We start from the raw sequence: 27,377 nt of genomic DNA, 5'->3' as shown, positions 1-27,377 counted from the left end.
GATGACCCATTGCTTCCTCTCAGGGTTCCGCCTCATTTAAGAACCCCTCCCCATGGTAGTGAGGACCCTCAGCTTCAGCTCTGATCAGGAGACCCCTCTGGAAGCTCTCATGGGCTGGCAGGATATTGAGGACCCTCCAGCTCTGGTCAAGTAGCCACAGCACAGGCGGTGAGTGGGTGGAAGGAAGCCCTGCTTTCCTAGGGCCCCTGTGCCGCACCTTTCCTGCCCCCAGGGGCTGGGGTACCTGCAGTCCTCCCTTGCCTTCTGAGTCACTGTTCAAACCCACCAGCCCTTCTGACAGAGCTGGAAATGCACCAACCCCTCTGGGAAACTATTTTTAGGATTTATCTGTGCTTTCTGATTTCTCCTCTAGATTCCATATTCTCCCACCCTCAGATCTAAAAGAGCTAAAAATTCTGGAAATCATTCATCATTCCCCCTCTCCAGGTGCTCTGGCTCCCTGGGCGGCTCAGCTTGCAGGCTGTGCCTTCACCCCCACCTTCCCACACCGCTGCCTCTTTCTCTCTCCATCCCTACCCTCAGCCTCCGGTTCCCCGCTCTACAGGCAGCGGGAAAGCAGGCAGGCTATTTGTGTGACATCATCTTCCACTCCCCGGTCTGCTAAGAGTTACTCACTCAGGCAATCCCTACTTTGCCAGAGGAGACTGTCCAATTGCCAAGCAACCACTGTTGGCCAATCACAGAGCTTGGAGGTGATGTCATGGCAAGAGCTGATGTGGAGAGAAGCCTAGGGTACCACTAATTGAGGGAGTGAAGAAGGGAACAGCTTGCCTCTAACTGGACTGCAGGTAAGTAGAAATGAAATGCAAATTATTTGAGGCTTTTCAGATAAAAGATAAAGAAAACCAGCAGCTTCAAAGAGGAGAAACAGCGAAGGGTTTGGCGCCTATTGTGTTGCTTTTTGGTTTAACTCAATCAATTAAACTTTGTCAAATCTCGGTAAATTGGGAGAGGAGGGGAAAATGGCCTTGACAGAGGGCTGCAGGCACGCCTTCTATTCCTGTGCTCAGGAGAGAGGATGAGCGGAAACTGCCTGGGTCAGATGTCCACAGTGAGTTTTTCTTCTGCATAAAAATATTTTGTTGCTGAGAAGGAAGGTGTTGCTCAGAGTCTGGCTTCCCTGGAGCTGGCTCTGACCCCCAGACCCCTTTTGAGCTAGAAGCAGCCCTGTGTTTTACATTTCCTTCCTCAGCCCCAGCTTTTCCCTTTGTATCATCCATTTCTTTTTCCTCTATCTGCACTGAGTTACTTTTTTCTCTTGGTTCTAAGGATGCAATGAGATCACCACTTCTTTCTTGCCCCGCCCTGCCCTGAAGTCAACCTGATCCTACCAACACCAGGCAGGGTGGCCGGCTGTAAAGCTGCAAACTGAGGGGACCCACAACGGCCACGCCCTGTTCCCTGCTTGTGGCCATTCCGGCTCCTCCTCACTCCGCCTGCCACCCTCCCCTGGAGTATAGGCACTGTCCTCTTCTCAGGCAGGACCCAGAGGGTTGACATCCACCGGCCAGCTATCCCCACATGGTGGTGCTGTCTTTGTTTTATTCCTGCCAAGAAGAGATAGTCAGGTGTGGAGGAGTCTCATTGTCCTGAAAAAGGGCAGGTCTCCAGGACCCCTTGAGAAGGTTCAGATATACTCAGGCAGCCCATGTCTGAACACCAGGGCAGGGATACCCCATGTTTCAAGACCATAAAAATAGGAGGGATGGCCAGCAGTGGCCTGCTTGAGTCCTGCAGGGAGGTTGGGAGGTGGAGAGGGAAGGAGAGGAATTGTCTCTACTGAGGCTGAGGGCCCCTAGAGGGGGAGGAAACCCCTCCCACAGGTAGGGAGTCAGGGTGCTGGGAGAATGAGATCATCGGTCAGATGAGGAAATAATCAGAGTACAGGAGCAAGCACCGAGGAGGCCGGGGCACAAGGTCTGCCCAGCGGAGCTCGAGTCTCTCAGAGACCCTGCTCTGTCCTCCAGCTGAGCCAACCGTCCCTTGCCTCAGCTCGCCCCAAGCCCCCACCTTGCTGTCCCAGAACTATGCCTTTACTCCTCCTTGAAGCCCACTTACCATCACCAGCACCTGAACACCTATCAGAGGGCCCCAGCCCTTCTGGGACAGGTTTGGAGTAGGTGAGGATCTTTAATGGCTAAATGAATCCATCATAGAGTATTGTAGAGAGCGAGTTCCCCAACCCAAAAAGCATTCAAACAGAAATTGTATTACCACCCAGCAGGGTGGGTATAGAGGAGATTTCTGCATTGTGTTGGAGACTAGTCTGGGTTACTGTTTTGCAAACTGTAGATTGAGACCAATTAGTGGATTGTGAAATCAGTTCATGGATTTTAACTGTCTTTTTTAAATAAAATGGGCTAAAATAGTGTGAAAGAGTCAGAACATACCCCATATAGTAGAATAAATAATGTTTCCTGTACCACTTTCAGTTACATATTTTAGTTATGTATATATTTATAAATATAAGTATATTCATGTTTATATTTCAGTCATGTATACATTTATGTTTGCCTGTGTATGTGAATGGACCAGTGACTATATGTGTATATATCAATAGCATGATATATACAACTGGATTATGATATAAAAATGTAGTTTTTTATTATGGATCTCAAGAAAAAGGTTAGAGAAACATTGGGCTGAGAGACCTCAAACTCCTTTTTCTAACTATAAGACTGTAAGCCTGTGGATAAATAATTCTTACTAGATTAGACTATAAACTTCCTTTTAATTTTTTTAATTGTGGTAAAATTCACATAATATGAAATTTACCATTTTAATCATTTTCCAGTGTACCATTCAGTGGCACTAAGTGAATTCACATTGTTGTTCAACCATCACCACCATCTATCTTCAGAACCTTTTCAACTATTTTTATGTGTGACAGAGACAGAGAATCAGAGAGAGGGACAGATAGGAACAGACAGACAGGAAAGGAGAGCGATGAAAAGTATCAATTCTTCTTTGTGGCTCCTTTGTCTCCTTAGTTGTTCATTGATTGCTTTCTCATATGTGCCTTGACCCAGGGGCTACAGCAGAGCGAGTGACCCCTTGCTCAAGCCAGCAACCTGGGGCTCAAGCCAGCAATCCCGCGTTCAAGCTGGTGAGCCTACGCTCAAACCGGAGACCCCGGGGTTTCAAATCTGGTTCCTCCACATCTCAGTCCAATGCTCTATCCACTGTGCCACCCCCTGGCCAGGCTCAATTTTTCAAACTGAAACTTTGTCCCCATTAAACAATAACTGCCTGCTCCCCTCCCCCCAGTCCATGGCAACCATCATTCTATATTCTGTCATATAAGTGGGATCACACAGTATTTGTCTTTTTTGTGACTGGCTTATTTCACTTAACATAATGTCCTCAAGCTCCACCCATGTTGTAGACTGAACGTCTTGTAAGGAGAACTGTCTTATTCATACGTGTCCTTATTACCAGGTACAAAATAAGTGCCCAGAGGTACAACTGAACCCAAGTATTGTTTTAAATGGAAAAAAAAAATTATGTCTCTTTAGGGAGATACTTTGTTCTAAGGATCCATCAAAGATAGAGAAGTCTTGTGTCCTGAGCAGACTATTAAGCAGACACTCTATTTGCAGTGGGGTAATGGGAGTGTATTGAAGTTTTGTTTAATATCTAGATTTTATTTGGCTCCATAAAAGAAATCCAAGAGCCAAGTGAGGTTGGCTGCCTTCTCTCATCCAGCCAGGCCATTGGAACCACATTCAACCTATGAAACAAAAATGGGGCTGCTGACGAGACTTACATAGAGCAACAAAGACTGATGAAGCAAGATCCAGAGAGAAAGGCAGTGGAGCAGAAACAAGGGACATGGGGAAAAGAAGGAAGGAGAGAGAGGGAGAAAGAAAAAGAAAGAGAGAGGAGAGAGAGAGAGAGTCTATATTAACCGAGCCACAGAGAAAGAAAAAAAAAAACAGGAAAATTCAGATCTTTCATGTTCTTGATTTTAAGTAATTTAATATTTAAAAATAAAAATCCTAACCAAAGAAAGGCTTATTTTTTTTCTGAACCCTTAAGATGTTCTCCCTAGACCTCCTTGATATTTTTATATTATTTTCTACTTACCTGGAGATTCCCACTTGGAGGCATAGAATTCCCAGAGATTTTGAAGTCACGAGTAGTTAGAAATGAGACTTTTTTGCAGGAGGATAGAAATCTTTAGGAAATTTTTTAAATATGCAAAATGTGATTTTTATAATGCCCTGTAATTTTTATAATGTAATTTTTAAAATAACCAAAGTCTGTCCCTCTCCCTCTACCTCTCCTTCTCTTTCTCTCTCCCTCTCTCTCAGCCCAGAAAATAAACATCCATCAAGTCTAATTTAACGTGCTTATAAAATTAAAATTTGCTATATTTAGAGATGAGATAGTCTGGAAAAGGTTACTTTTTCTGTTTTTCTTCGGGGAGGAATAAAGACCAAAAAACAATCTTCCCTGCCATTTTAAAAAGCATTTTTGCAAGGTTTTGCATTTTTAGTCCCACTAAATAGACAGAAAGACAGATGTAGGTATATTAACCCCCATGCCCACATACCCATCTCCATGTTTCCCACCACGGCTTACTGGCCTTTCCCATAGGGAAAAACAATGACCTGACAGCTGTGTGTCCACCCCTGCCGTCAGCTGGCGGTGGGAGCAAGAGGACAGAACAGATCAGAAGGGGCAGGAGCCTGGGCGGTTGACCTAATTTATGACAGGGCACAAGCAACCCAGGAGTTCAAAGTACAAACCAGGGAACGTGAATCCAGAAAAAAGATCTGAGCAGCTGAGCTCAGACTCTAGGGTAAAAGATCCAGTGGGGAGGGGGAGGGGCAGAGTGCAGAATTCCAGTGGATCATGTGGGTGTCAGTGCCCAGGGATCCAGACCAGGTAGGGAGCAAGGTTTAAATCGAGAACAGTAGTTCTTGTCTACTGTTTCACTTTCCATGGTTTCAGTAACCCTTGGTCAATAGTAGTCTGAAAATATTATATGAAATCCCATAAGTAAGCAATTCTTAAGTTTTAACTTGCATGGTGTTCTGAGTAGCGTGATGAACTCTCACTCTGTCCCATTCTGGCCCACCTGGGATGAGGATCATCTCTTTGTCCAGAGTTTCCAGCTGTATTCGCTCCACACCCATTAATCACTTAGTAGCCATCCCAGTTATTAGATAGGCTGTCGTGGTACCTCAGTGCTTGTGTTCAAGTAACCCTTATTTTACTTAATAATGGCCCCAAAGGGCAAGGGTAGTGATGCTGGCAGTGCAGATATGTTAAAAGTAGCTATAAAGAGCTTCCTTTAAGTGAAAAGGTATGAATGTATAGGAGAAAACATAGGACATATAGTGTTCAGTGCTATCTGCAGTTTCAGGCATTAACTGGGGTCTTAGAGCTTATCCCCGTGGTTAAGAGAGGACCCGTGCACATGAAACAGGTTGAAAGGCTCTGTCTGCTGATGGCACAAACACACTAGACCGCTGATACTGCCTCGGGTCTGTCTTCTGCACCTGCCGCCAAACCAGATATGTAAGGACCCAACAAGTATTCCATGAGTCCTTCCTAGAAAAAAAAAATTACTCCACAAGTAGCCTCACTAATTTCTTCTAGCAAATTTGTTTTTTTTATCAAATCAGAGAATTCTACTACAAAAAGAATATTGATAATGGTCATGAAGAAAGAAAACACTAGAGTTTAGTCATTGTCTGATTGTAATCAAAATGCTTATAAAGCTGAATGCAACTGTGAAATATCTTGAGGCAAGGAAATACACCTGTTAAATTCATTATTGTATTCCTTCCTACTACCTCACATAGTGCAGAGAGTAGATTCTCAATATATAAAGCAATAACAGTAATTCATAACTGAAAATCCAGATCATTCTGACAAAACCATCTCATACAAAAGAAACCACTAGATACTGTTTTATGCTCAATGTAGTGAAACATAGATATAAATATTAAGATAAAAACAAGATGTAAAACTCATAAAGCATTGGAGAAGAATGAAAGACCAAAGAAAACAAGAGTATTATTGTGAAAGATAAGAGTCTCCCTGTAGCATAGCTAAATGCAGGCTTGAATGCTGGCTCTGGTATGGCTACTTAGTGATCCTGGGAAGAGCACAGGTTTTCCTGGGCCCTCCGTCTCCTCATCTGGAAAAGGGTGGGAAATGAAAATGCTAAACGCCCTGGCCGGATAGCTCGATTGGTTAGAGCTTCATCCTAAAGCACAGTGGTTGCCAGTTCAATTACTCACTGGCACTGGTCAGGGCACAGACAGGAACGAATAAACAGATGTTCCTGTCTCTCTCTCTCCCCACACACACACACTTCCTCTTTTTCTCAAATCAATAAATTTAAAAAAAATTGTTTTAATACTGGTAATCTCCATGGCTCCTCCCATCTAGGTCAGAGAGCTTAACATTCTGAAAATGTTTACAAGTTCTATTGCCTATGCTCTGCACAGAAATGATTTAATTTATTACATTCGATAGGTCATGTGTGCACATTTTAACAGGGGCTTTCTGAGGCAAAGCCAGATATGAAGGAGAGCTTCATGGCGAGAATGTTAAGCACATATGCCACCCACAGCGGAGAGGCAGATTCGGGGCAAATGAGCCTTCGTATATCCTTCAGCCACACACCGGAGGCAATCATCTGCCTTGCTTTCATTTATGCTTGGCCTTGGATTTGAGGAAGTAGCATGGGACTTTACTGGAAACAGCATGGCCTTTGATATAAGAAGACTTGGATTTGAATCCCATCTTCATTATTTTTTACTGACTTCTAGGCAAACCAAGTCACTTACCTGAACTGACCATGTGTAGAATGGGTATAATAGTATCTATTTCACAGGATTTGGGGAGAATGAAGTGGTGAAATATACATTCTCAGATCACAGATAATAGATGTAAGAAAAAAACTACAAGAAAATGCCATTAGCAGAAAGTAGCAAGATGACAGTTCTTTTCTTTGTCACATAGATGTTCTAAAATATTATGTTAATAAATTTGTAATTAAACATTACATATAAAATGCATATGTGCATACATGTGCATTTGAAAGTGCCTGGTAAACTGTAAAATGCTACAAAATACTCCTAATGTTGTGACTAGAATAAGATTACACAGGCTTGTTCCAGAAGCTGATTCCTCCAAGTGCTTTGAACCCAGGACCTCGCAAAGTACCTGCGTCACAAAGCCTTGCACACCATCCAGTGACACTGAATGAAAGTCTGTGCCCCTGAGCTTTACTTTTAACATGTTGGTTCTTCAAAATAAAAATAGCCCAGAAAGTGTCACCTCTGTGGATTATTTGGGGCTGTCTGTTATCCAGACTTCACTTTCCTTTTCTGGCTTGCCTCCCAACATAAACATAAATCTCAGAGCTCTGTGCTTGCCAACAGGTGACACCTCATTTTTTCCTAGAAGCACAACTAAAGCTGCATTTCTAAGGCCATTAGGTACTACTGGCTGACAGTGACTCCAGACCACGGCGCCCACCATCTCTTCCTCTTGAAGCTAGCCAGAGGGGCGTGCTTAGACAAACACCAGTCCCTCAAAGCCAATTATCACACGCTGTTCTTCTTGGCTCCAATTCCCTCTGGTGTCTCACTAGCCCTCCTTGGCCTGTGCTTTGACACCCACTCCTCTCCCTTTATAACATGTTCCACATCATGGCCGGAGAATTGCCCAAGGCCCACAGAGCATCTGTGAAACTTTCAAAGGCTCCAAATTCCCACCCAGGGGACCTGTTTCACTTTTCATCATCAAAAACCCCTCTAGTTATTTTAAGACCTAGCCAAGGGCTTGGCACAGAATTAAATATTCAATAATAATTATGGAAAGAATGATATAAGATGTGGCTTCCAATCAGAGCCTCCGACCAGCATGAAATAACCAGTGTTACTGTACAGAGAGGATATGAGTCCATGATCTGATAGGTAGCTTATGCAGCTTATTCCAGGTGAATACATAACTTCAACAGGACGTTTGTGGGGTTTTTTGCGAGAGAGCGGGGGGGGGGGGCAGACAGACAGGAAGGGAGAGAACTGAGAAGCATTAATTCTTCATTGTGGCACCTTAGTTGTTCATTGATTGCTTTTTCATCTGTGCCTTGACCAGGGGGCTATAGCAGAGTGAGTGGCCGCTTGGTCCAGCCAGTGACTTTGGGCTCAAGCCAACGGCCTCAAGGTTTTGAACCTGGGTCCTCTGCATCCCAGGCTGACGCTCTATCTACTGCACCACAACCTGGTCAGGCTCAACAGAACTTTTAAAAGACTGATAATTGGCCTGGACCTAAGAGTCATCTTCCTGTACTGCCATGGTCAGAGGGCCTGAGCCAGAACTCATTGTTTCTATGCCTTGATTCTGTGCTGAGTTCCCCTATGATCTCTGAACACTCTTGCCAGGAACTACTTTATTCAAACTACTTAGATTTACATAAGCTTCTTATCTCTCAAAAATAGTCTACATGGCAATGGACATACCCTGATGGCATTCTCCAGGCATTTCTCACAGGGACAAATAAAATGCTTGCTCACTCTGGCTGTGTGGGCACTCGGGGGCACCGTAGGTCAGGTGTGCACCCAATAAATGGCCACTTGGCATCTGAGAACTGGTTACTCTTCTCTGTCAGCTCCTGATCACTGACTATATAACAGACAGCCTGAGAGTGTGGGTCACCGCTTCTGGTCATGTAAGTAAGTCCATCTGCTGTCGTGTCCATTATGCATCTCCATCTTTTTACTGCTGCTCTGGTGGCCCCCTGCGGGCTGTTCACTCACATCCTGGCCTGTGGGAGAGAGAAGGGGTCAGTATGAAGGGAGGCTACTGATGCTGGAACCCAGAAATTTGGACTCCGATCCTATCTCTGCCACCACCTCAGTGTGATCGCAGTACCTCTGGCCCCCGGGAAGGAGGGTATTGTCATTTCAGAGAGGACAATTGTTGATTGTGTGTGAAAATTGCATGCCATACAAGATACTTCAACTACCTGGCTCCTGCCCACTAAAGTCCCCCAAGTACTACCCCCAGTCTAGTGACCATCAAAACGCCTCACATATTTCCTGGGAGTGAGGCTGCCTCCAGTGGCAAACCACTGGCCAGTGATGGTCAGGTCTCTCCATCTCTGACCTTCTAATGTTCTAGGGGGAAACTGGGGAACCCATGAGATCCCTCTTCAGTCAACAGCCTGTTTCTAGACCTTCACCACCAGCCACTCTCACCCCTGATCAAAACTCACTCATTCTGTGTCTCATCTCCTGATGGCCTCAAATCTCTGCCTGGTGGGACAATCACTAATCAGTTGTGCCAATTATGCTAGCAGTTCAGTTCATTAGGAAGCAAATGTGTGATTATTTGTATTTCCACATACAGGCTCTTAGATGTTGGAGCTGGGGGAAATGTATGGATCAGTGCAGGAAAATGGTGCTGGGTGGGCTGCCAACAGTGCAGGGTTTAACTTGTTCTAGGCAGGTCCTCAACATTTACCTCCTAGTCTCAGTTTCTAGCCTTCCCTTCCTCACCTTTCCCTCAAGAGCATGCTGCCAATTGAATCTTTTTGCACTAGGAGTATAACCTAGTGCAAAGACAAAGCCAGGCTTCAGAATGAAAATCCCAGCTCTAACCCTTGCTCCCTGTAGGACATGGTGCAATTAACTTGACTCTGCTGAGCTCCTATCCCTTCATTAGAAAAAAACCTCAAAGAATAAACTGAGATAATGTCTGTGGTTTTCTGGGTACAAATCTAGCATCACCATTTTCTCTCTCCTTATTCAAAAGGTGTCAGTGGCTTCCTACAGAATAGAAGATAAAGAACAAACTTTTGCCCTGGCCTGGAGGTCTCTGATCTTTCTCTTCCTATTCTAGCAATCAGTCCCAATGTACCCTAAATGCAGCCCAATGGGCCACCTCTGACCTCCGGTAAACTCAATCACACAGCCATCACATGATCAAGTCCCAAAGCCATTGCAAGATTAGAGGTATTGCAGAAACTAAATGCATAATAACCCATCACACTCTCATTTTTAGCATCTGAAGCTTGAGTCACTCTCAACACCTGCTATGCTGAATCATAACTGACAGTCCAGGGGCAGGGTTGCCTGGAGTGGCCCCGCCTCTTTTCAAAAGTGCTTGACTGCCTGACCAGGCAGTGGCACAGTGGCTAGAGTGTCAGCCTGGGACTCTGAGGACCCAGGTTCAAAACCCCAAGGTCACCAGCTTGAGCACGGGCTCACCAGCTTGAGCGCGGGGTCTCTGGCTTGAGTGTGGGATCATAGACATGACCCCATGGTCACTGGCTTAAGGTCAAAGGTTACTGACTTGAGTGAGGAGTCACTGGCTCTACTGGAACCCCCTAGTCAGGGCATGTATGGGAAAGCAATTAATGAACAACTGGAGTGGCGCAACTAGGAGTTGATGCTTCTATTTCTCTCCCTTCCTATCTGTCTGTCCCTATCTGTCTCTCTCTCTCTCTCCTTCACTTAAAAAAAAAGTGCTTGGGGATAAACACTGGGCAGAAGGCCACTGTCCTGAGCTCTAGCTCTGTTTCTGTAGTTGCCAAGTGAGCTATTGTGACACATCAGCCTTCAGTTGAAGGCCCCTTTGATCTTTGCTACTATTGAATGTGGTCCATTTGCTGGTCTTCCTTAGGCTACCCAAGGCCTGATAGTGGCTTCTGCCTTAACAGAAAACACACAAGGAGTCCATGGGAAGCCTAGAGGTTTGCCTCAGCGTGGGGTTTTGTCTTATGATGCTCTGATGTCTGATGTCCTCCCTAGAATTTCCCACTGATGGGCCTGACCTCATGGACTCATGCTTATTCTGGCCTCCATTATCTCTTAATCTTCATCCTAGCTCCTGCATTTCCTGGCAATCTGTTCTCTGACCTTGGGCAATAACACCCTAACTGCTCCCTTTTTGACAGTCCCAGGACAGACCTGGTGACCCCACTCCATCGCTGGTATTACAGGCATGACAACATGACCCAAACAACCAAGCCAGTTAACAGATCCCACAGCACTGTGAGAAGCTTTTAGCTCATTTGTAGGCCTTGGGGTTGACTGAACATGCCCAGGAGCATGGCCTGGTGGCATGCATCTTAGCTGGTGCCCAGGAGCATCTTAGCTGGTGTCTAAGATGGGAGAACAGAGGCTTGGAGCCTCTTCAGAGCTGTTCTGAAGGGCCTCCAGGCTGTAGCTGACCTCATTAGAACCCCCAAGTGGTGTGCCTTCAATCTGAGTCCAACCCATATGACAACCTGAGTTCTCAGAGACAGGCTGAATGCTGAGAGGCAGTGTGTCCAGCCCCACCCAACACTGATGCCACAGGTTAATTAGGGGTAAAGTCGGGCTCCCTGCTGTGGCTACCACCAGCCAATGGCTTAGGGCGCCTTTGCATTGCTGAACCCTTCAGAAGAGTCAAGCCCTACTCACTGCCCCCTTATGTTCTTTCTCAGAATGTTCCAAGGGCAGCAACATTTGGGGCTTGAGTGCAACAAAAATGACATGACTATCGGTACAAAAGCTCATAAGGACCCCATGTACCCACAGGTGCATGTACCGGGTTTATCTTGAGGAAAATATCAGACCTTGTAGAAACACTGGTAGATGAGATAAGGTCAAGGAATCGTGGGTTTGAGCCCTGGCTGGCACTCACTGAATGTATCAGTTTCCTGTGGCTGTTGGAACAAATTACCGCAAACCTAGTAGCTTAAAACAACAGAAATTCATTCTCTTACAGTTCTAGTGTCCAGAAGTCCAAAATTGAGGTGTCAGCAGTACCATACTCCCCCCAAAGACTCTGGTGGCTTCAGGCATTCCTTGGCTTATGGCAGCATCACACCAGTCTCTGCCTCCATCTTCACATGCCCTTCTTCTCTGTGTGTCTCTGCTTTGTATGTCTCTTATAAGAACACTTATCATTAGATTTAGGTGCTACCCAGATAATATAGAATGCTCTCATTTTGAGATCTTTAACTTAGTTAAATCTATAAAGACCCTTTCCAAATAAAGTTACACTTACAAGTTGCAGGGGTTAGGACTTGGATATACCTTACTGGAGGACACTGTTCAACCCAACACACTGAGTGATCTTAAAAACTTCACAGCCTTTCTGAGCCTCAGATCCCACATGTACAAGAAAGAGATGGCATTTCCTAAGCCACAGGGTTATTATGAAAATTAAAGTGAATGCATTTGTCACATAATAGATGGTCTACAAATACACATTTTTAGTTATGCCAAGTGCAACCCTGTGAAACTGAGTGCTCTCAGTTACAAACCCCTTGGCCATGAGTACCTCTGTCCATCTTGAGGTTCATCTGTGCCTTGCCCTGCTCTTTCTTCTCTAACTCTCTGATCTATGTCTCTACCTGGTTCTTCCTTCTCTGCCTCTCTGACCTGTGTTCTCTACCTGGTTCTTCCTTCTCTTAAACTCTGAGCAGCGCAGTATCATCCATAGAAATGTAGAAAACACTTATTACATATTTTAATTAAATCATATCTTCAGGCCAGACTGACTTTTCCTGAGTCCCCAGCGCCATTGAAGAATGAGAAGTTAACATCTAGTCCCTCCACTGCCCACAAGGAAGAGATGACAAGTCAGAGGACCTGGATCTTAGAACCAGCTCTACCTCCAGCTAGCTGTGTGACCTTAGCCAAAAGTCTTAACTTCTCTGAGCCCCAGATTCTTTATCTGAAAGTGAAGTTGATGATGTCCTTCTTGTCAGCCTAGCCCAACCTTGTGCAAAGATCAACTGGGATATGTGGGTGACAGAAACTGTAACTTGTAAAGTGCTTCATAAGTGTCTTAATTATCATTGTCACCTCATGATAAGGGACAGGGTTCCTGACTCCAGGTATCTGCTCCTATAGAAAATCCCAGCTCAGCTCCCCTTTTTTCCCCAGGGCATCATTCTCTGTCTCCCCTTCACCCATTTGAGCCCCCAGTTCTGATTGCCCAGGGTAAAGTCAGGCTGCTCACTCACTCCACCAGTGGCCTTTACAGTCAGCCAGGATGTGAGCAGAGATTGTGTAGAATGGAGGCTCATGTCCAGGGATGTCGCATCCAGGCACTCAGGCCCCCCTCCCTGCTCAGGGATTCACTGGTACCGTCAGGGTCAGCTTGACTTCGAGGAGAGAGGCCCATTATGCTGCACGGCCGGGGGTGGGGAGGACTGGCGGGACCTCTGACTCCAAAGCATGAGGAGAAGATGCGGGAATAGAGCACTTTGAGGCCGGCTGACTTGGCTTCAAATCTCCATTCTTTTACTCTCTAGCCACATCAACCCTCTGAATCTCCATTTTCTCATCTGCAAATAGGCATGACGGCCCTTGCAGGGCTGATGAAAAACAGAGGTAACGCCTCAAGCAGGCATGTGGCATCTGCTACCCACCCTCATGAAAAACGCCAGGCATGGAAACTAGCATTTATTAAGCACCTCGTGTTTGCTGGATGTTTTCCTTAGGCTTTTCTCATCTAATTTGTACAACTCTGTACAGAATAAAGATTGGAAAGCAAGTTTAAATATGTGAAGTGACCAGTGACCACTAGTCAGAGAAATGAAGTCTGAGTTTGACTCCACGCTGGTTGAGCCCCAAACAAGAACTGAGCCCACTGCTCCTACGGGCTCCCCTGTCTGTCCCAGCCAGTACAAACCTTGGTCCCCATTAAGGAAGGAAAGGGGTTCTAGGTCAGTCTGAGTCCTTTGTCTTGTGAGGATGCTAGCAGGTAAGCTGTTGGCTCAGCCCACCCTCTGCTGGCACGGTGACCACTGAGGACGGCTGCATCAGTTAGGGTTCTCCAGCGAAACAGAACCAATAGGACATATATAGATCCATAGAAAGAGATTTGTTATGAATGGTTGGCTCATGCAATTACGGAGGCTGAGAAGGCCCACAATCTGCCATCTATAAGCTGGAGGCCCGAGAGAGCTGGTGGTGTGATTCAGTCCAGTCAAAGGTCTGAGACCCAGGAGCTCCTGTGTCTGACGGCAGGAGAATACGGGGTTCCCACTTCAAGCAGAGAGAGCGGATTCGCCCTTTTTCCACCCTTTTGTCTGCCTTATGTAGGATTGTTGTGTGCTGCTAACACCAGAGGTCCCCGCGTGGCTCCCCAGGCCTCACACAGAGTGTGGAGTCATGTCTCTGTGCTCCAGAACAATCCCGCCCATGGACTGCCATCTCCGCACTAACTACATTTTGAAGACGTCATTCCTTAATAATGTTTGTTCTTCTGTAGTCTGGAGTTGTCTTAAGAGGGGTCAAGGAGTGCGTAGGACAGTGATTCCTGGGAGAGGGAGTGAGAGGGCACCTGGAGAGGTATTTACCTGGAGAGGTATTTTGACATCTTCTGTCTAATTCCCTCTCATTCATATCAGAACAGATCATTGGGAAGCTCTGGGTGGATATAAGGAGAAATTGATAACAGTTACTCTGTGAACATCTCCCAGGTAATTGTGACTTGGGGTTTGTCTCACCCTCACCCTTGCTTGGCTGCGCAGGGAGAAAGACGGACACCTCTTAATCCATACAGTTTTGGGAGACCCATATCTGCATACTCAGGGGGCTTGAGACTGGGAAACCAATTACAAAACCATCATGGGTGCCTGGAAACTGAACCTAACTGGGCTGATGTGGAAGCGGCTGGTGTTTAGGAAAGGAAGAGTGGGTACGGAGACGGCCTGGAGTAGGGAGCAGACCAGGCACCGCCTGCGATTCCCTCCCTGCTTAAATAAATACCTGCCTGTGCAAATAACCTGTCAGCAGTAAAATACAAAACCTCTCTCTTTTTTTAGATTTGTAAGAGCATCCTGAGCTGGTGACAGACGTACTCTGTGACTTTCGGGAGGATCCAGCTCTCACTCTCCGAAAACATGACCCTTGCTGGTAGGTACCAAACTGTTGATGTGACGGGCACTGCAGCACAGGGCGTTTCTGCGCATGCACAGATGTACTTACCTGTGCGCAGAAGGTAAAGGAATTACCCCCAGGGTTACAAGAGGTTATCTCCAGGTGGTGGGTGGGAGCACAGCTGAGCTCTGCCTCCTTTTGCTCTTCTGTGTGTGTGCTTTAAAAAGTTTTTACAATGCACATGGGTTATTTTTTGCAGCCAATTATGTTTTCAGTTTTTAAGAGGAAATGAGGAGGAGAGTGCCCTGGCACTGCTCTGGGCATTAGCTGAGAGCTGAGAGAGCCAGAGCATGCCTGGGCTTAAGATAAGTCACATTGGTCCCAAGAAGGTGCAGGGGCCAGGGTATGCCAGACCAGGGTGGGGCTGGGCTCTGATTTGTAACCTTCCAATTTTCAAACCCTCCTCAGACACAGAAAGACTAGACAGTGGTAGGGGCACCACTCTAGCTCTCAGGGACACCAGCCCTTCTAGCTGTGACCACCGCACAGGGAAGACCAGGGAAGGCTCACAGCCTGTCCTCGCCACCCAGTGAGGGGCAGGAGCAGAGGGATGGAGGTAGGCTTCTTTAGCTACTTCTTTACCTGCAGTGTTTCCAGGAAAGCACTGCTTGGGGCAAAAGAAATGGAGAGTCCTGGGCAAGTATGGGGAGATAGGGAGCTCGGCCCAGGGTGCTTGGCTGTGTGGGGCAAAGACACCAGTGCTCAGGGCAGCACCTGGCAGCATTTTGCATTGGGCGCTAGGAGGGGAGATGAGGGACCAAGGAGAAGATGGGATCATCTGAGTGCTCTGGAAAGCTCAGGTTCTGGTAGGTGGACAGAATTGGATCTGATCACACACAAGAATCCTAAGCAGGGCTGATTGGGGCAAAGGGGGATGGATTCCCGAGCCATGGGGTGGGTCTGGTGCCTCTGCAGAGCCCGGGGATGCCCGGCTGCTTGGGCATCCAGACCCACCCGGATGCTGACCTTCAGACTAGGAGAGGGTGTCCATCTTCACCTACTGGTGTTTCCACAGCCTACAAAGAGAAGATGAAGGAGCTCCCGCTGGTGTCATTGTTTTGCTCCTGTTTCCTGGCTGATCCCCTAAATAAGTCATCCTATAATTATGAAGGTAAGTGAGGGCCTCAGGAGGAAAAGCCACGGGTGCAGAGCTTCTGTGGCTTGTGTCCATGAGAACAGCACCCCACCTAGTTTTCTGAACTTCTCCTCTCTACATCACCTTTCCCCCCAGAGCCAATAAAATCACCACAGTGGATTCTGAGGGTCTGAGCACCATGTGAAGGCAGAATGGGCCTGGGCCCGGGAGAGTAGACAGCAGCTGAAGGTCTGAGTCAGACCCTGTGCAGGGCGCTCCTGATCTTAGCTTTCGTTCATTCCCTTAACAAATGCAAAGGGGAAGCAGAGATTGTGCCCCTGGGGGACACCTAGACTAGAAGAGGAGGCAAGACCAGTGTAAATCATTAGAATCTGTGGTCACCAAGTGTCCTCTGGGAAAGGTAGAGAGTCCAGAGGTGGGAGAGGACTTTCCCCCCGTAGCCACCCAGGGAGGCTCTGTGATAACCATGCTGACGGGTCCCAGGACATCATGTCCTAGGATGCTGGCAGGCGCACATCCTGATTGGGTCACCTCTTAATTTCCTGGGGCTTAAAAGGAAGGGATGGGTCTGGTCTGGAAATGAGAGGTGAGGGTGTTTTGGTTACCTGAGATTGTTTTTTTCTGTTGTTTAGGCTGGTGTGGGAGACAGTGTAGGAGGAAAGATCAAAGCCAGCGGAAAGACAGTGCTGACTGGAGAGAAAGAAGAGAGCAGGGTAGGAGGGAGAGGGGGGAGAGGTGGCAACAGGCTGAAACATCAGATTATCAGATTGGTAGCAGGACGAAGAGTAGAGGAGCAGATGGGTGGTGGGAGGTGGGTAAGTACACCACTGTTGGCCACCATAGATGACAATTTGAGCAAGAGCTCAACTATGGGAGGAGCCTTATGGCAGAAGCAAAAGCAGTCTTTACCGCCATTATAAGAAACCACATATTCTGGGACCTTAAACTTGGAGCCCAAGACCTCACTGTAACTCCAACCTCCAGCCCTATCAGAACCCATTGACCTTAGGTACTGCACTGAGGACAGACCAAGCACATTGGTCACTGGTTTGTCTTGGGCACCCAGGTCTCCTCCATATGTGTGCATGCATGTCTCCTTTCTGGGTGCCCTTGCGGTCTTCAAGGGGTGAGCAGCCTGTTCCTCTCCCTGCAGCAGACACGGTAGACCTGAACTGGTGTGTAATTTCTGACATGGAAGTCATCGAGCTGAACAAATGCACTTCAGGCCAGTCCTTTGAAGTCATCCTGAAGCCGCCCTCCTTTGATGGGGTACCCGAGTTCAATGCCTCCTTACCCAGGCGGAGAGACCCGTCGCTGGAAGAGATACAGAAGAAACTAGAAGCAGCTGAAGAGCGACGGAAGGTCAGTGCTGTTCTTTCTTCCTTCCATCTCCACAGGAGGGAAAAGGAGATGAAGAAGACAGGTGGTGGCTTGGAGTTGGAGTCAGGTCACTACCAACCTACAAATGTTTAGGCAGCACTTCCTACATGCAGGGCAGAGAATGAGGTATCATTGGCAGGAACAAAGAAGGAAAAGTCCCTGGTCTCTAAGAGCTTACAGTTTGGTTAGAGGGATATGGCACTGCATTACATACAGCCCTCCAAGAGGTAGCCTTATATACACAGCGACAAGAGTAAAACATTGACAAACACTAGGGAGTTAGGAAAAAAACAGACAAGTAAACAAAAGACACCTTAATTGGGGGAGGGGAGGAAGGTCATAGTGTGGTATACTTTCACCCCCTGATGTGCCTGCTGTGTTTTCTCTTGATTCTTTTTTTTTTTTTTTTTTTTTTTTTCTGAAGCTGGAAACGGGGAGAGACAGTCAGACAGACTCCCGCATGCGCCCGACCGGGATCAACCCGGCACGCCCACCAGGGGGCGATGCTCTGCCCCTCCGGGGCGTCACTCTGCCGTGACCAGAGCCACTCCAGCGCCTGGGGCAGAGGCCAAGGAGCCATCCCCAGCGCCTGGGCCATCTTTGCTCCAATGGAGCCTTGGCTGCGGAAGGGGAAGAGAGAGACAGGGAGGAAGGAGGGGGGCGGGGTGGAGAAGCAAATGGGCGCTTCTCCTATGTGCCCTGGCCGGGAATCGAACCCAGGTCCCCCGCACGCCAGGCCGACGCTCTACCGCTGAGCCAACCGGCCAGGGCCGTTTTCTATTGATTCTTATGGCTCAACTCTGATGTTATTTTTATGTAAGTTTTTCTTCATCCTTCAAGCAGAAAACAATCGTCTCCTCCCTTGAATTCCTATAGCACATCTTCTCTACCCTTCAGGCATATGTTTCACGCTAATCTGGGTTTGAGTTATTTATGTATCTCTACTAGATTTTTTCCCCCAAGTTGCTAGAATAGTGCCTGGTATATAGTGTATGGTTATTTAGTATTTGTGAATGAGTGAATGAATGAATGAATGCCATGAGGAAAAGAGAACCGAGGGTATGGTGAGAGAATCCAGAAAGTATCTTGCTTTCTGCTAATGGACCAGGGACCAGACTCAGGGAAGCATGTGTTCTGGGTGTGGAGCTTTTAAGTCATGACAGTAAAAATATCCCCAGCATGCTCACCTTCAAAGGTCTCTCTCTCCCTTTGTGGGTCCCTAGTACCAGGAAGCTGAGCTCCTGAAGCACCTGGCGGAGAAACGGGAACACGAGCGGGAAGTGATCCAAAAAGCCATCGAAGAAAACAACAACTTCATTAAGATGGCTAAAGAAAAGCTGGCCCAGAAAATGGAATCCAATAAGGAGAACCGGGAGGCCCACCTTGCCGCCATGTTGGAACGGCTGCAAGAAAAGGTAAGTGGTCTCCAATCAGAGAAGAGACTCCTGGGATACTCTCTTTCTTTCATGGCACGTAGCATGGACCTCTATATCATTTCAGGAAGCAAGCAGCCTCGGGCAGAAACAGGTATATTTCTGTTAGGCTGGGTCCTTAATGAGTTCCAAGGGATGGTTTGGGAAGTCATACGCAAGAAACACAAAATGGGCTTTGGAATTCCGTGGGGGACATGCTGCACAGCTAGACAGTTGAAATTTCTCATTGTCTCAGGGATATTAGACCTCTTATCATCTAAAGAGTGCAGGCCTAATGCAAGGGAGGAGGGGTAAACAAGCAGCTGTACACTCCTGGCTTCATCCTTGAATGGACCAATTCAACTCAATGAAAGGTGCTGACTTGAGCTCTTGGCTCTAGGCCAAGGGCATGATGGCCTGTGCTGCTCATTAAGCAGGAAACATGATTCTTTCCAACTCTCTTGATATGGACCAAGGGAGTCATGGGTCTTTCCAATATGCTGCCTTTTGTCAATAAACCAAATGGTGTCACCTAAATACGAGAAACGTGAGGGGCTGGGGTTGGTCTCACGTGTCAGCAGAATACAGCCCATTCTGCTGAGAACACGCTGGCCTCATTTCCTGAGTCTCACGGCTGCCCCAGTTTCTCCTGCAGCTCCTGGGAGAGCTCCAGCTCTGTGTTTTATTTCCAGGAGCCGCCTGCTGCGCGGTGACTCCCGGAACCCGATCGGTGGCCTCGTCCCATGGTGAGCAGCGTGGTCCCCGCTCCTTTCTGTCCATCACCTAGAGCCTCAGGCCTTCACATCAGCTACCAGAAAGAATTAATTTCTGCACAGGGGATCTTGAATGTTGCATATGTCCTGCAGCTGGCCAGCAGGTGGCAGCCCCTCCTCTCTTAAACTCCATCTTTCTGATGGCGTATAGCAAGGCCTCCGCCAAGTACCAGATAGGAGTAAAGTGATCTTGTCTCATTTCAGCCCTCCTCAGTTATTGAGGGATGGCAAGGAGCAAACTCCTGCAGGATAAAGAATCTAGGATAAGGATACGAGGGCATGGGCTCTCAGGCCAACTCCAGAAGAAGTGATTGAGGCTAGAGTATTATATGATATTTAAAAGACTGTCCAACACTTTTATTTCATCAGACCCCTGTTCTCACAACCGGTCCATGAGGTGAGCAGGGCAAATGTTATCTTTATCTTGCCAATGAGGAAACCATGTCAGAGAAAGTTAAGTGACTTCCCAGTGTCACACAGCCATTAAACAGTGGTGCTGGGCCTAGAACTCAGCTCTTTGGCTGCACGTCCAGGTGGCTCCTTCAATACTTGTTTCAGGGAGACCAGTCGCCAGTTGTCCTGCTGGCCTTTTGTCAGAGAGGAGGCCATCAGAGCCAAGAAAAAGGAGTCCAGAAACCTAGGGCTCTGCCCAGTGGGTTCAGCTGAGCATGGAGGTAGATGCTGAGATTGGAAAGACTCAGGCTCTGAGGTAATAGCTTTGGAGGCCGGGTACGACTCAAAGCAGCAAGGTGTCGGAACAGACATTCAGCTGGGCCTCACTCCTCTGGGATCTTGACCTCTATTCATCCTTGCCCACCAGGGAAGGCAGGAGATCGGTGTGTAGTTTCTGCCCTGGCTCAGCCAAGGACACCTTCAACAATGCCTTTGTATTTGTGTGGGTCATCAACCACCTGCGCCAGACTCACCTGGTGTCAAGTTTAACACTACAGATACATGGTTTCTACCCTAGACCTACTCATGCTGGCTTTCTAGGAACGGGGTCTGAGGGCCTGCAGTTTAACAAGCTTCCTGGGTCGCACTGATACACGTAGCAAGGTTGAGATCCACTGCCTCAGATGCACCGCTCCCCATCCTTTCCCCGGGACCATGGAAAATTCTAGGGCCCCTCCAGGGACAGATTTAGTAGTTTAAGGTATGTTCTGGGAACCTCAACTGCCTCCATTTGCCTGCTCCAGGCTGATTCTCAATATCTGGATGTGATGGTATCGAGAGGGGTGGCAGGGTCCATGAATGAACACCAGCTATGTGCAAAGCACCATAGGGGAAATTGGGAGATACAGAAGAGAGCAAGGCATGCTCCCTGCCCACAAGGAAGTCACCTAAGAGCAGCCTTGGATCTTTGCACAATGAATGAGTTATAATGATAAACTCTAGGGGTAAACAGTAAAAATCGCAGAATTCTAGAATTGAACGAGCTTCCCACACATGCCTCTCTCTTTAAAGACCGGAGAACTGAGGCCTGATCAGCAAAGTAAGTTGGTCAAGGTCACATAGCTAATGGGCCTTTGAAGTCAGCTCCCATCTTTTGTTGATTGTGCTGTGAAACAAAAGAGGGTTCTCTTAATACATTTATATGACAGCTCACTTTTTGGATTTGGATAGTATTTCCAAAAATTTCTCAGTCTATTTATACTTAAAGAGCCCCCATCTTCCACCAATTGGGCTAGACAAGTCTCATAAGGAGACAGACAGGAAATAAAAGTGGCAGTCAAGTTGCATGGGCATAGGGGACACCGTCAAGGGGGCACATCTGTTCTGCCTGTTCCTCTACCGGCTACCTTGAGTGGCTGCTTATCTTAAGTCAAGTAGCATACTCAGTGCCAACCCCAGGATGGCCAGGTGAGGGAGGGGGAGGTGGGTGGGCACTGGGGTCACCGTGAGGTGGGTCCCCTAGAAGGTTGGCCCCAGTCAGTGAGCTCCCTGGTGTTACACCAACAGGCTCACTCACCTGCTTTCTGCCAGTCTCACCTGTCACGTTCTGTCCCTTCTCAGGACTCCCTGACACCCTGCTCTTCACTTCCAGCGGTGGCCATTCTCTGGGTTCGCTTGTCCCTCCCTCTATACCCCGGGTGTGACCTGCCCCTTTTCCTCCCTTCCTTCCCAGGACAAGCACGCGGAAGAGGTGCGGAAAAATAAGGAGCTGAAGGAAGAGGCCTCCAGGTAAAGTCCAGAGGCCAAAGAAGTTTCCAGAACAGCCGACAGCTCCAGCAGCTCCGCGGTTCCAAGGCAGCCTCGCCGCCGCCGGCTGCCCTCGCAGCACTGGGGTTTGGGGGGAGGGGGGCCAGGGGTGTTCCCTCTGCTTTCGGTGTTTGTACATGTAAAGAATTGACCAATGAAGCCATCCTATTTGTTTCTGGGGAACAATGATGGGGTGGGAGAGGGGAGAGGAGAGAGAGAGAGAAAGAGAGATGGAGGAGGACTCATGGGCATTGCAACCCTGCCCACTGCAGACTCAGGTCAAGCTCTCAGTTTATCTTGACCATGAGCGTCCAGGCACCATGTTGAGGGAAGCTAAAGACAGAGCAGAAGCCTGACTGAAGGGCCGAGTCCTGGGTGGGGAAGTAGCTGCAGGCTGTGGCCAGAGAAGCCCAGCCAGGGGGTGGGGCCCAGAGGTGTTGCGTCAGCCCTGCAGCAGGTGGGATGAGGTCTGAGTGTGTGTGTGTTAACCATCATCTTTTGATCATCATGACCAATGAAACATTTATTCCAAGTCTCCAGTTCTTTATTTCCTGAATTGGTTCATTGACTGATAGAATGTTCTTAAATTTGGCTCCCACCACCAGGTGCCCCTTTTGTTCCTTAGTTTGACCATCAGTGCATCTGAGATGGTGGGTTGGGTTGAAACATGCCAGCCTTTGGCATAACTGAAAAGTTTGTTGCTTCTTGTACCTCCCCCCTCCTTCTCCTCCTCTTCTTGTCCTCCTTTTTGTGAGCTGTCCCTTATTGGATTCGGTGCACTGAATTGAGGAGAAAAGAAATCCAATCTTCCTTTCTATGGATTGACTTTCTAATATGGCCCCCAAGATGCGTAGTAAGAAGCAAGTGCTCCCCAATTTGGGGATGTGGGATTCTAAGTGGTCATAAGAAGTGCGTGAGGAACTAAACTGTTAGTGGAACGCAGAAGGGGTCCTTGCAGACCCAGCAGTCAGCCATCCAGAACAGCAGCCATGGCTGGAGAAGGAGTCCCCTCCTCCTTGCAAAAAAAAGTGGGAGGGAGCCTGTGTGGACAGGGTCCTGGGGCATCACCCCACCTTTCCCCGCACACTGTCTAGTTTTGTACAGTTTGTAAATAAACTCTTTGGTATTGGTTCCCACCACCAGCAGCGGTACTACAACTTAGCTTCATTCTAGGAAGGATAACAGGAGGGATCAAAGATGATGCTGAAAACGATGATGATGATGGCAGCTAACGCTTACTAGATGCCTAGTGATGGTCTGGAAACATATATATCACTTAAGCTTCACAAAAACCCTACCAGGTAGATACTGTTATTCTCCCATTTTGAAGACATGGAAACTGAGGTATAGAAAGGCTAAGTGACTTGCCCAGGACCACACAGGTAATAAGTAAGAGAACAAGGACTTCAATTCTGGCACCGTGTTCCCAGAGTGTGAGTTCTTCGTCACTGCACTGTGCTGGGTCTTGACACTTCCAAACTAGGATCTGAGCCCTAAGACAGTGTTTCTCAAACTATGATTGTGACTCATTGCATTATGGAATCAACTTAGTGGGAGCCACCCAACTTTACTTTTTTAAACATGGAATAGAGTAGAAAACAAAATATCAAAGTGATCACAGGCAATGATGAAAGTATTATTTAAGGAAATTGTTTCAGTTTTATATTTGTATATGTATGGTCTGGGTCATAGCATAAAATGTATTTCTTACTGGGGGTAACAATCAAAATCCTTTAGAAGTCAGTGCCCTAGACAGAAGGTGGAGACTAGCCCTGGGGGCTTCAGGAAGCCACAGTGCTTGAGAAAGTGAGAAGCTGCAGTCATGCTGTTAAGAGCAGTCTGCTTCTGAGTAAAAAGAGACACTAATGCCCTCAAGGGTCTAGTCGCACCAATTAACCCCATCAGAGTCTCCATCCTCCCAGTGGAATACCCAAGGCCAGGAGGAAGGTCCTCTCCCCTCCCACCATCCTTGTTCACCAAACTCTTGAACTTACCTTTCATTCTCTGATAAACCGTATTGATCCAAACCTCCATCCTTAGCACCTTAGCATTTGCTTGGATTTCTCTCCCATGTCTGGTTGAATTCATTCCTATGCATTCTTTCAAACTCAGCTCAGATATTAAGTTCCCTGACTCTACCAATACTTTTGTACTTCTTATATGCATTGGTTACCACATAATTATTTGTTTGTTTATCTCTCTTATCTATCTATTAGACTTGAAGTTCCTCACAAACAGGAACCAGTTGTGTCTCAGGCTGTGGCTGCTCCAGAATTTCTGTATAGGATAGAATTAGAGGCAGCAATCTGATTGAAAGAACATCCAAAGGTTATGCCTGACCAAGCAGTGGTGCAGTGGATAGAGCATCAACCTGGGATACTGAGGACCTGGGTTCAAAACCCTGAGGTCACCGCTTGAACATGGGGTCGCCAGCTTGAGCACAGTGCTGCCAGCTTGAGCATGGGATCATAGATATGATCCCATGGTTGCTGGCTTGGGCCCAAACGTCTTCGGCTTGAAGCCCAAGGTCGCTGGCTTGAGCCCAAGGTCGCTGGATTGAGCAAGGAGTCACTGGCTTGGCTAGAACCCCCTGGTCAAGGCACATATGAGAAAGCAATCAATGAACAACTAAGATGCTGCAGCTATGAGTTGATGCTTCTCATCCCCTTTTCTGTCTGTCTCTATCGCTTGCTAAAAAAAATAAAAAATTAAAAAAATTCAGGGTCCTTGCCTTGAAGCTTGATTTGCATACTATTTACTGACACTGTATATGGACCCAGAAAGCACTATCAATTGTACATGTCAAAAAATGGAGATGGCTGATCCAGATAATGCCAGAGACCAAAAACCACCTTCAAGACACCCCTGGGTCCTACTAATCCCCAATGCCTGCTACTGAAAAGTGAAAACTCCAATTATGTGCTCAGCATGGGGTTAGTCTCCAAAAAGTAGAAAGCAGCTCCTACATTGAAAGGGTTTACACACCAGTTGGGAAGCACATGAAATGAAATGAAATGAAATGAAATGACAATGGCAATGGTTCTTTATTTATTTATTTATTTATTTATTTATTTATTTTTATAGGGACAGAGAGAGAGTCAGAGAGAGGGATAGATAGGGACAGACAGACAAGAACGGAGAGAGATGAGAAGCATCAATCATCAGTTTTTCATTGGGACTCCTTAGTTGTTCATTGATTGTTTTCTCATATGTGCCTTGACCGTGGGCCTTCAGCAGACCGAGTAACCCCTTGCTCGAGCCAGCGACCTTGGGTCCAAGCTGGTGAGCTTTTTTTGGCTCAAGCCAGATGAGCCCACGCTCAAGCTGGCAACCTCGGGGTCTCGAACCTGGGTCCTTCCACATCCCAGTCTGACGCTCTATTCACTGCGCCACCACCTGGTCAGGCGGCAATGGTTCTTAAATTTTCCATTTCTATCTAAATCTTTCTGAGAATTGTTAAAATGTACACTTCTTTCCTTTGGATATTTTTTTTTAAGTGAGAGAGAGAGAGAAGGACAGACAGACAGAAAAGAAGACAGATGAGAAGCATCAACTCATAGTTGAGGCATCTTAGTTGTTCATTGATTGCTTTCTCATATGTGCCTTGACCAGGGGGCTCCAGCCAACTCAGTGACCCCTTGCTCACACCAGAAACCTTGAACTCAAGCCAGTGAACTTGGGCTTTAAGCCAGTGAAACTTTGGGCTCAAGCCAGAGACCATGAGGTCACATCTATGATCCCATGCTCAAGCCGGTGATCCCATGCTCTAGCTGGTGAGCCCACGCTCAAGCCAGTGAGTGACCTTTGGGATTTCAAGCCTGAATCCTCACAGTCCCAGGTCAACGCTCTACCCACTGAGCCACCACCTGGTCAGGCTTCTTTGAGTATTTGTAAATGAAAATAATTGACCAGACTTACTGAAATATTATCTTTTGAGGATGTTGCTTGCATTGCACTTTTTAACAAGCTGTTCTCCAGGGTTTTAGACACCAATTGTGACTATAGCTTGAGGAGTTCTGTATAATTAAGAACTAACCATCAGCCCTGGCCGGTTGGCTCAGCGGTAGAGCGTCGGCCTGGCGTGTGGGGGACCCAGGTTCGATTCCCGGCCAGGGCACATGGGAGAAGCGCCCATTTGCTTCTCCACCCCCCCCCTTCCTCTCTGTCTCTCTCTTCCCCTCCCGCAGCCAAGGCTCCATTGGAGCAAAGATGGCCCGGGCGCTGGGGATGGCTCCTTGGCCTCTGCCCCAGGCGCTAGAATGGCTCTGGTCGCGGCAGAGCGATGCACCGGAGGGGCAGAGTATCGCCCCCTGGTGGGCAGAGCGTCGCCCCTGGTGGGCGTGCCGGGTGGATCCTGGTCGGGCGCATGCGGGAGTCTGTCTGACTGTCTCTCCCCGTTTCCAGCTTCAGAAAAATACAAAAAAAAAAAAAAAAAAAAAAAAGAACTAACCATCAGCAGTATCTCCAAGGGCTTTCACTCTTTTTTTTAATGTTTATTTTATTGATTTTAGAGAGTGGAAGGGAGAGAGCAAGAGAGAGAGACAAGAATATCAATCTGTTCCTGTATGTGCCCTGACCAGGGATTGAACCGGCAACCTCGGTGTTTTGGGATGATGCTCTACCAGGCGTCCCAAAACTACGGCCCGTGGGCCGCATGCAGCCCCCTGAGGTGATTTATCCGGCCCCTTGCCACACTTCTGGAAGGGGCACCTCTTTCATTGGTGGTCAGTGAGAGGAACACTGTATGTGGCGGCCCTCCAACAGTCTGAGGGACAGTGAACTGGCCCCCTGTAAAAAGTTTGAGGACCCCTGCATTAACTGAGCTATTTAGCCAGGATGGGGCTTTCACTCTTATCTACCATTAGGCTCCCCTCGGTAGAAAAGTTTGGGAACTCCTGAGGTAGTAGTTAAAAACATATGCAAACTTTTAGAATTGTGCAACTTATACTTATGAAGACCCCATCTACTATTAATTACCTCTGTGATTCTTGGTGAGTAAGCCTTTTGAAATCTTAATCATTTATCTGTAAAATGAATAACTATTCAATAGCAAAACTATTTAGCACAGTGCCTGGCACATAGCTAATGTGCAATAAACAGTAGCTGGTGATATTCTACCCTTGCTCTCTGTAATGACTCTGAAGTCTGTTTCTTCTTCCTTATGATATTATCATATCTTCCTCCTGATACTGATATCATGGCCAACATTACTTTAAGTAAAATTTCCATGTAGCTCCAATAATTACTTGGATGAGGTGTTTACAAATTCTCAAATTTGTTTCATTCTGTTATAAATGCTTTTTAGGCCTGACCTGTGGTGGTGCAGTGGATAAAGCGTCGACCTGGAAATGCTGAGGTCGCCGGTTCGAAACCCTGGGCTTGCCTGGTCAAGGCACATATGGGAGTTGATGCTTCCAGCTCCTTCTTCCCTCCTTCTCTCTCTCTGTTTCTCTCTCTTCCTCTCTCTCTCTCCTTTCTAAAAATGAATAAATAAAATTAAAAAAATAATAAATGCTTTTTAGTTTACCTATATTTCTCTTAAAATGTGATGCTCACTCTCATGTACTGCTTTTGTAAATCCAAATTA

General features: G+C 47.2%; 1 protein-coding gene across 4 annotated transcripts; it reads left to right on the top strand.

Annotated features, from left to right (window-relative positions):
* The first annotated feature begins 753 nt into the window (after positions 1-753).
* STMN4 (stathmin 4) lies at positions 754-22,325 on the top strand. 4 transcript variants are annotated; one of them, XM_066278559.1, is made up of 8 exons: positions 754-809; positions 14,816-14,906; positions 15,946-16,041; positions 16,659-16,739; positions 17,180-17,388; positions 18,630-18,821; positions 19,511-19,564; positions 21,717-22,325. In XM_066278559.1, exons 2-7 carry the CDS (start codon positions 14,894-14,896, stop codon positions 19,529-19,531), a joined length of 612 nt encoding a protein of 203 aa, XP_066134656.1. In that variant the 5' UTR covers positions 754-809; positions 14,816-14,893; the 3' UTR covers positions 19,532-19,564; positions 21,717-22,325. The 4 variants fall into 4 exon arrangements, with proteins under 4 accessions (XP_066134656.1, XP_066134658.1, XP_066134655.1 ...); XM_066278561.1 differs by lacking the exon at positions 16,659-16,739; XM_066278558.1 differs by lacking the exon at positions 19,511-19,564.
* Positions 22,326-27,377: the final 5,052 nt, after the last annotated feature.

This window comes from Saccopteryx bilineata, chromosome 1 (genome assembly GCF_036850765.1).
Source record: "Saccopteryx bilineata isolate mSacBil1 chromosome 1, mSacBil1_pri_phased_curated, whole genome shotgun sequence".
NCBI lineage: Eukaryota > Metazoa > Chordata > Mammalia > Chiroptera > Emballonuridae > Saccopteryx > Saccopteryx bilineata.
Note: the sequence above shows the minus strand (reverse complement) of the source record. Positions and strands in the feature narration are given on the sequence as shown.